Source organism: Antedon bifida, chromosome 2, assembly GCF_963402885.1.
Source record: "Antedon bifida chromosome 2, ecAntBifi1.1, whole genome shotgun sequence".
NCBI classification, from domain to species: domain Eukaryota; kingdom Metazoa; phylum Echinodermata; class Crinoidea; order Comatulida; family Antedonidae; genus Antedon; species Antedon bifida.
Window position 1 is genome coordinate 30,543,468 of NC_136227.1, and position 9,068 is coordinate 30,552,535.

The following is a 9,068-nucleotide window of genomic DNA, read 5'->3' on the forward strand; positions in this document are numbered from 1 at the left end:
CTCCCAGGACGCTCAAAGTATAATATTAATCGAAACGTCGAGAAACTCGAACAGTTCTTTTCTATACTTGCTTATACGTGATTTACCGCAAACATTATATCAATGTTTAAGATCAATTGTAGATTATTATAATCGCCTGCTTATAAATATAATAAATAATTGTAGAAATTACGTTGTAGTCATATTGACCCCCGCCGCCCCTTTATAATGGATGACAAGAATTAGTTTGCATGAACTTTGCATCAACCTGTAATTAGATAAAGCGCTCACTTGGTGCCTACATGATGCTCACTGTTTGGCTGCAAAATACTATAATTCCTATATTTCCGTAATTTGAAATTGAAGTAAACGTGTAATTGTTATGATTATGTATTATGTATCCTTACATTCCCATATATTATAATTTTATGACCTGGAAGTTAAACCATTATGTGCCTGCGGGGACATTGTGGTGTTCTCTTCATTTTATTGAAACGCAGAGTTGGTGGATTATCAAACGTTCCCTACTATTTGCTGTATATTGCTCTTATTCTATCAATTTGAACCAGGTGATTCGGAATCTGGTCTGATATATCTAGTAAGTTAATATAATGTTCTTCTTGTTGTTTCATTATTAACATTGTTGATAAATAAAACGCGTAGTTCATGACATTAATCTATCGTTGTAAAATTGTCATAATGCAGAGTATTGAGTAGCAACAACACAGCGTACCCTCCAATGTATGCGACATAGTATCACATCTAAGAAGGAGGAAGTGATCGTACGTGAATATTAAACCGGAATAGTTTAGGCCTATCGGCCTATAGATAATAAATATAGTGACATTGAACCAGAATCGATAGAAAGATATATTATTATAATATTAACAGTGAGTATGTTGTCAAATGAGTTCGGATTTTCCCCACAAACATAATAATGTGAAATCCTATCCTATTCTATTGTAGAACTAGATTACATTTGTTCAAGTGTTATTGTATGATATTCTATACACACTCGTATTCATAATGTTAATTGGTGTGTTAAAATGTAAACGGAAAGAGAGAAACTATTTATAACTTCCTTATAGCACTTGTCGTCTTCGACTCTTTTTACAGTCTCCTCCGGGTTTCTACAATGTCAACAGAAAGGTGTTGTGTTATCTTTACGTGCGTTTTTACTGTTGTTTCGGTAACTTTCTTCTGCAGTACACCGATTGTAGGTTTAACATGCCACAAACACAATCCGTACGTAATTAATGGAACTCAGCCACCAGATGAACTAAGATGTCCTAAGAAATGCAACTGTACATATTGTAAGGAGGAAACGGAATTGCACTACAATCATGACGTATTATGTTCTCATCAACAATTGGAAACGATTCCATCGCAAGATACAGTGCCAACTGATGCTGTGTATTATCATTTACAAGACAACAATATCCCGTCATTGAAAAGCTACGCTTTTCAGAATTTAACGGAATTGGGTTATTTAACACTTGGTCAAAACAAGTTGAGTTATAACAGCATTGAGATCAATGCATTTCATGGGTTGCGAACATTAAAATATTTATCTATGGATAAAAACCTGGATTTACATCAACTCCTGCCTTGGTTTGATGATCTTGTCTCTTTGGAACTGCTACATCTACAACATTGCGGAATAAGCGCAATACAATCCGATGTATTTACGCATTGTAAGAATCTAAAAAAAATTGATCTTACGTATAATAGCATAACCAGTTTCAACTCGCTTTTCCAAAATTTACCGAATCTAAATTACCTATACTTACATCATAATAGGCTTAGCAGTATTCCACCACAGGCATTTAAAGGCTCAACCAAATTGAAAGAAATGTCTTTAAATGACAATTTTTTGTCTACATTCGCGGGAAATGTTGGAATCCAAAATCTTCTTCAATTACAGTCGCTAGACGTGGCATACAACAAATTTTCATGCGACTGTGATTTAGTGTGGTTTTTAGAATGGCTTGGTGAAACGAATGTTACAATTACTGATAGCAAACATGCACAATGTAGAATTCCTCATTCCAGCGTTTACCATAACTTGCTGTATTTTGCTCAGTCTGTTAAACAGTTACACTGCAGCAAGCTTGATCGGATCTTGACAATTACAATTCCTTGTGCTTCAGCTGGACTTACTATTGTGTTGATATCTGTACTTCTTTACCGCTACAGATTTACATTAAGGTATGTCTACTACACTTTACGCCAAAAACTAGGAATAATTACGTATATTCTAGATGTTATTCCATAAGATCACCACACGTTAGACTTCCACACGTTGGTATACAATTTAATCATAATGAAAATGTTTTTATATCTAAAACCAAATCATTTGTTTCAATATAGGTACTGGAATCAACGAAGACGTCTTCGTAAACAATACCAGCGAATTTGCAACCAAGGACCTCCTACTATCAACGGAGAAAACATTCGGTATGACGTGTTTGTCTGTTACAACAGCAACGACCAACAATGGGTTCTGAAAACCCTACAGCCATCGTTGGAGTTGCAGCGAAACTTTAAACTATGTGTTGACTATCGAGACTTTATTCCAGGAGAAGCAATTGTCACAAACATTGCAAATGCTGTTAAATTCAGTCGGAAGGTTTTGTTAGTTGTCTCCAAACATTTCGCCAAAAGTGAGTGGTGCAACTTCGAACTAGAGATGGCACGCATGCGTATGTTTGACAACCATGAAGATATCTTGATAGTGGTATTAATTGAGAAGGTGTCACCTAAAGACATGCCGATACTCTTGCACAAGATATTGACGAAGAAAACCTATATCGAATGGGAAGAACATCCAGAGGGACAAGCATTGTTCTGGGCCAAGCTTGAGGCAGCTCTTTTGTCACCTAACTGTCCACAGCATAGGATTATTGATATTTAGAAACACCATTATTATAAATACAGAAAGTAATCTTTCTCGTTTGCCGCAAAAAGGCGTTAAATGATAATATGAGATAGGCTTACATCACCGTTTAATTGCCAAACACTTTTAGTAACTTGATGCAAAATTAACAATAGTAAACGTGTAATATTTTCTACTAGACTACTTCAGGAAAGGTTAGCCAAACAACACAGGTTAACCGCTAGACATCAGAACTTCTTATTTTCCGAAATTGTAATCCATTTTAAATGACATTTTATCTTATGTTTTGTTTAAAAACTCAGACTACTTATTATAAGATTTTTATTGTGAACAGTTTAGTGATTGTTTATTTGGTATTGACACTTGTCTACATACCAACCGATTTGTTGTAATTTATATTTTGACATATCTATTTGAAAATGTAGTAGTCCAGCTTTATTTTATGTTAAGCTAAATTAGGCCTAAGTTTCTATAGAATAGAAAGAAACGTTAATTGTTATTAACTTTATTTTAATCAGATTAATACAAAATAATATAGGCGCGCCTAATTTATAAAAATAATATCAATTCTCAAGAACCATTTAAAAACATCTGTTTAACAGAATACTGTTAGATTTAATTAATTAGCACTTACTAAATTTGGTTGCATAATAAAGAGGTTTCGATTTACGACGCCCGAACTACGTCATGTTAATTCATTGTGCGCATGCAGGGGATTTTGGGACGTGTTTCCCTCGCTCCGTACCTCCCAACCTTGACACAGTTTTGATAGATCCAAGCCAACCGACAACACATAGATTGACCCGACCTAGTTACGCATCGCTATCAATACCGAACTAATTCTGAACTTTTGTTCCTCTTTTTATTGTACTGTGAGTGTTTGACTTCCTTTTCATTTTATTTGCTCTTACAAATATACAGACTCGGTAATAAATATTACTAAGTATTTTGCTTACTTTCGTTTCTAATGCTTACATTACCATTTGAATGGCTTTATTCTTCTAAAATGTCACCAATACGATTTGTACGTGTTATCTTCACGTACGTATTCGTTGTGGGATTTGTAACTTTCTACTGTACACCGATTATAGGTTTAACATGCCACAGACACAATCCGTTCGTAATTAATGGAACTCAGCCACCAGATGAACTAAGATGTCCTAAGCAATGCAACTGTACATATTGTAAGGAGGAAACGGGATTAGACTACCGTCATTTTGTATATTGTTCAAACCAACACTTTGAAACCATTCCATCGCAAGATACGGTGCCAACTGATGTCTATTTTTACTCTCTGCAAGACAACGTCATTTCGTCACTGACGAACTACTCTTTTCAAAAGTTACCTACAACAGGCGAATTGAATCTAGATGAAAACAAGTTGAGTTATAACGGCATTGAGATCAATGCATTTCATGGGCTGCGAACATTAACATATTTATCTATGAATAAAAATCTGGATTTAGATCAACTCCTGCCTTGGTTTGATGATCTTGTATCTTTGGAACTGCTACATCTACAACATTGCGGAATAAGCGCAATACAATCCGATGTATTTACGCATTGTAAGAATCTACAAAAAATTGATCTTACGTATAATAGCATAACCAGTTTCAACTCGCATTTCCAAAATTTACCGAATCTAAATTACCTATACTTACATCATAATATGCTTAGCAGTATTCCACCACAGGCATTTAAAGGATCAGCCAAATTGAAAGAAATATCTTTAAATGACAATTTCTTGTCTACATTCGCGGAAAATTTTGGAATCCAAAATCTTCTTCAATTACAGTCGCTAGACGTGGCATACAACAAATTGTCATGCGACTGTGATTTAGTGTGGTTTTTAGAATGGCTTGGCGAAACGGATGTTACAATTACTGATAGCAAACATACACAATGTAGAATTCCTCATTCCAGCGTTTACCATAACATGTTGGATTTTGCTCTGTCTGTTAAACAGCTACACTGCAGCAAGCTTGATTGGATCTTGACAATTACAATTCCTTGTGCTTTTGGACTTACTATTGTGTTGGTATCTGTACTTCTTTACCGCTACAGATTTACATTAAGGTATGTCTACTACACTTTACGCCAAAAACTAGGAATAATTACGTCTAGATGTTATTCCAAAAATCACCACACGTTAGATTTCACACGTTGGTGGTATGCAATTTAATTATAATTAATAAAATGTTTTGATATATAAAACCAAATCATTTGTTTGAATATAGGTACTGGAATCAACGAAGACGTCTTCGTAAACAATACCAGCGAATTTGCAACCAAGGACCTCCTACTATAAACGGAGAAAACATTCGGTATGACGTGTTTGTCTGTTACAACAGCAACGACCAACAATGGGTTCTGAAAACCCTACAGCCATCGTTGGAGGTGCAGCGGAATTTTAAACTATGCGTTGACTATCGAGACTTTATGCCAGGAGAAGCAATTGTCACAAACATTGCAAATGCTGTTAAATTCAGTCGCAAGGTTTTGTTAGTTGTCTCCAAACATTTCGCCAAAAGTGAGTGGTGCAACTTCGAACTAGAGATGGCGCGCATGCGTATGTTTGACAACCATGAAGATATCTTGATAGTGGTATTAATTGAGAAGGTGTCACCCAAAGACATGCCGATACTCTTACACAAGATATTGACCACGACAACTTATATCGAATGGGAAGAACATCCAGAGAGACAAGCATTGTTCTGGGCCAAGCTTGAGGCAGCTCTTTTGTCACCTAACTGTCCACAGCATAGGATTATTGATATTTAGAAACACCATTATTATACAGAAAGTAATCATTTCTCGTTTGCCGCAAAAAGGCATTAAATGGTAATGTGAGATAGGCTTACATCACCGTTTAATTGCTAAACACTTTTAGTAACTTGATGCAAAATTAACAATAGTAAACGTGTAATATATTCTACTAGGCTACTTCAGGAAAGGTTAGCCTAACAACACAGGTTAACCGCTAGACATCAAAACTTCTTATTTTCCGAAATTTAGCACAGTTTAGCAAAATTGTTTATTTGGTTTTGACACTTGTCTACATACCAACCGATTTTTGTAATTTATATTTTGACATATTTATTAGAAAATCAGTAGTCCAGCTTTACTTTATGTTGAGCTAAATTTAATTTCTCTAGAATAAAAATAAAGATTAATTGCGAATAACTTTAGTTTAATCAGATTAATACAAAATACTATAATTTATAAAAATAATATCATTTTCAAGAACCATTTAAAAAACATCTGTTTAACAGAATACTGTTAATTTTTACTAATAAGCACTCACTTAATTTGGTCACATAATTGAGTTAATTAAAATTGTAAATATAATAAGAAGCAGTAGCAATTTTAAAACATGCAAGTGTAACAGCTGCATATACAATTATTATTTGTTTACAAATACAGTATAATTAAAATTTATTAATTAAAAATAGCACTTTAAAATCTTAATATGCTGTGTTTACATTCTTTAAATAATCAACATTAATTTTTCACTATTTCTTCAAGATTTTTTTTTTAATATTACCAGAATTTAGAATCAATTAGTCGCTGTTGGAATGTTCAACTTCACGTAAATTATCCTGGAGGAATAAGCTATTAACAGCCAGTGTTTCTCTTTTATCTAGTCTTAATACTTCTTGGTGAAGTACATCAGACTGGTTAGTAGAGTCTATTATATGATCTTCTTGATTGACTATAGGTGGCAGTATAGGAAGTCGTCTTCTTACAACAACCTCACTGTTGCGTTCCTTCTGCCTAAGGACAAACACCTTTGAATCTGTAGATTCAGGATGTATTGCTCTTATTGAAGGCGTTTGCGAGTCTTTGATTAGTGCAGGGCTTCGATAACCAGAACTGCCACGATGGTTTGCACTCGTTGGGTCTGCATTTTCATTAAAATGAACAGCTTTTATTGGCCTCTGATGGTTGGCATCTTCAAGATGAGGTACCAGTCTTTTCTTGATGGATACCTTCCTTCTTGAAGAGGGAATGGAACTTTTTGGTGGCACAGGAGTTACAGAATTACTACGTTCAGTGTTGTCATGAGACGATCCCAAACCCAACTTCTGTATCTCGTTACTTAACATTGCAATTATTCTGTTTTTCTCATCTAAGTCATTTTTTATTGTATTCATTTTCAAATTTTTCTGCTTTATTTCATCTGTGTATCTTTTTTCCTGTGCACGTAATTGCAACTCTAAAACACTAATTCGTTTTTCTCTTTTATCCAGTATTTCTTGCATATTATTGCACTCAATTGTTTTCTCTCTGAGAAGTTTGTCCAAACGTTGGTTTTCTTCCTGGTATGCCTCTGTCAATAAAAAAATTGCTTGATTATTTAAAATAATTATTTGTAACAGAATTCATCTACAGTATATATATATATTTCAATAATTAAGTAAATATAGTTTTAATTAGTAATCACCTTCATCAACATCTCCTTTTATAGCAAGTTCAAATGTCATCTCAGCACATTTTTTCTGAAGTTTCTGTATCTCCTGGTGAAGACTTTGTAATGTATTTGCATGTTCCTGTTGCATAAACAGAATGGATGTTTTTGCATTCTGGAGTTGTATGTCAAGTGGGTTTGCCATCTCATTTAAATTACGCTTGTTTTAGCTTGTTGAATGCTATTCCTATCAAAAAGGGATAAAACAAAACAATGATTAATTAATATAGCCTATAGCTAGGTCCACCCCAAATTCCTACCTTCTCCACACACAGTACTACTACTAGCCTACTATACTACAGGCCTACTACTACTACTAGCCTAGCACTAGCCTACGTAAGCCACTACTATTTTAGAAAGCCTAGCCCTTATATTATAATTAGCTAGCCAGGGGGGCCTAGCTAGTCCGGAGAGTGGGCATATCTAGCATGATGCCTAGCCTCCTATCTAGGCCACAGTATCTAGGCCTAGCTTGCCTTCTTCATGCTTAGATCCCATAAATTGCATCATAAAATAAGCATGTATTCATTTATTTTCCACCTAATTAAATCCATTTTTACACTTACTGTTAATTTAATATACTCATAATCATAGAATTTTCTTGATTGAAACTTTCTATCAACCTAAAAAATAAAAAACAAATAAGGCATGAAGCTTTAGATTTCTGACTTTTTTTACCCAGCAACCAAAAACATTACGGAGATCGTCATCATGAATAAAAAAATAAACAAAAAAGTACTTCCGGTACAGAGCCATATATATAAAGAGTTACGACATTGGATTTTAGTCACGTGATATGCAAATCAATTTGTGTCAAACTTGTCTCCGTTAATGCATGTAAAGTATAGGAGCAAGAAAATATTTTAAACTTTTTCTTATATTTAAAAAAATGTAATTGCACATTTTACGGTGAAATATCGATGTGCACAGCGTACAGAAGTACTTGCAGCAAAGAATGTTGCGCGCGCGTGCGCTAGTACATTATAAAGTTCGATTGATTGATTTTGGAACGAAACATCCCATAACTACGTCCTATTAATAACAATTATGTAATATTTTCAATCCATAATGCATGCTTTGATGACTAAATAAAATAATAAAGTGTTGTGGATATATTTGTTAATATATTGAATAGGGTATGAACAATATTAAAATAATAAAGGCAAATTATTACAAATAAAATGATGAACGAGTCTCTGAAAGTTTGTGTCAAAAACACACAGAGAGCCATATACTGTATAAAAAGAGGGGTAAATTTGTGTGTTTTTTGTATTGGTTCATGCTTTGATGTATCCTGACTTGCATGTAGGCTCTAGCATTTATTCTTTTGTTATTATAGACACAATATATATATGTTACCAAATTAATACCATTAATAAAATTAATTACTAAAATAAAAACGGAATATAAGCGTTATTTCATAGACAAAAAAATCTAAAAATAATGCATGAACTATAGGAAAACGCTATACAAAAGAGACACGCGCGCCCTCAGCGTGCGAATTCTTTGACACAAAAATGGCTTCTAATTTTCAATGTCGTAACTCTTTATATATATGGCTCTGTTCCGGTACCATAAACAGCGACCTCATCGAACGGGTTCTGGTACGTCGTTTTCTAAAACAAAAATAAATAAATACATTTTAATTTTGTAATATATAAAATTGATTAAAAACAAAATTATTAGGAAGATAAAATATTACTAATTTCCAATCACACCGACCTA

General features: G+C 34.0%; 2 protein-coding genes and 1 long non-coding RNA gene across 3 annotated transcripts in view; 1 reads left to right on the plus strand and 2 right to left on the minus strand.

The window, feature by feature from the left end:
* Window positions 1-9,068, minus strand: part of LOC144834548 (uncharacterized) — a 61,538-nt gene that overhangs the window by 36,750 nt on the left and 15,720 nt on the right. The gene's annotated exons all lie outside the window — the stretch shown is intronic.
* Window positions 464-5,989, plus strand: LOC144834567 (toll-like receptor 2). The gene is made up of 5 exons (XM_078689421.1): window positions 464-577; window positions 1,096-2,187; window positions 2,350-2,890; window positions 4,376-4,440; window positions 5,113-5,989. Exons 2-5 carry the CDS (start codon window positions 1,115-1,117, stop codon window positions 5,654-5,656), a joined length of 2,223 nt encoding a protein of 740 aa, XP_078545547.1. The 5' UTR covers window positions 464-577; window positions 1,096-1,114; the 3' UTR covers window positions 5,657-5,989.
* Window positions 5,951-8,046, minus strand: LOC144834526 (uncharacterized). Its single transcript, XM_078689362.1, has 3 exons — window positions 7,910-8,046; window positions 7,320-7,530; window positions 5,951-7,205 (listed from the first exon to the last, which is right to left on the minus strand). Exons 2-3 carry the CDS (start codon window positions 7,486-7,488, stop codon window positions 6,436-6,438), a joined length of 939 nt encoding a protein of 312 aa, XP_078545488.1. The 5' UTR covers window positions 7,489-7,530; window positions 7,910-8,046; the 3' UTR covers window positions 5,951-6,435.

Excerpts from the sequence above, each read along its gene's own strand:
- LOC144834526 (XM_078689362.1), bottom strand. The coding sequence starts at position 7,488 with ATGGCAAACCCACTTGACATACAACTCCAGAATGCAAAAACATCCATT. Across the intron at positions 7,206-7,319 it reads AAAAGGAGATGTTGATGAAG|AGGCATACCAGGAAGAAAAC; the intron begins GTGATTACTAAT and ends TTTTATTGACAG.
- LOC144834567 (XM_078689421.1), top strand. The coding sequence starts at position 1,115 with ATGTCAACAGAAAGGTGTTGTGTTATCTTTACGTGCGTTTTTACTGTT. Across the intron at positions 2,188-2,349 it reads CGCTACAGATTTACATTAAG|GTACTGGAATCAACGAAGAC; the intron begins GTATGTCTACTA and ends GTTTCAATATAG. Across the intron at positions 4,441-5,112 it reads ATCCGATGTATTTACGCATT|GTACTGGAATCAACGAAGAC; the intron begins GTAAGAATCTAC and ends GTTTGAATATAG.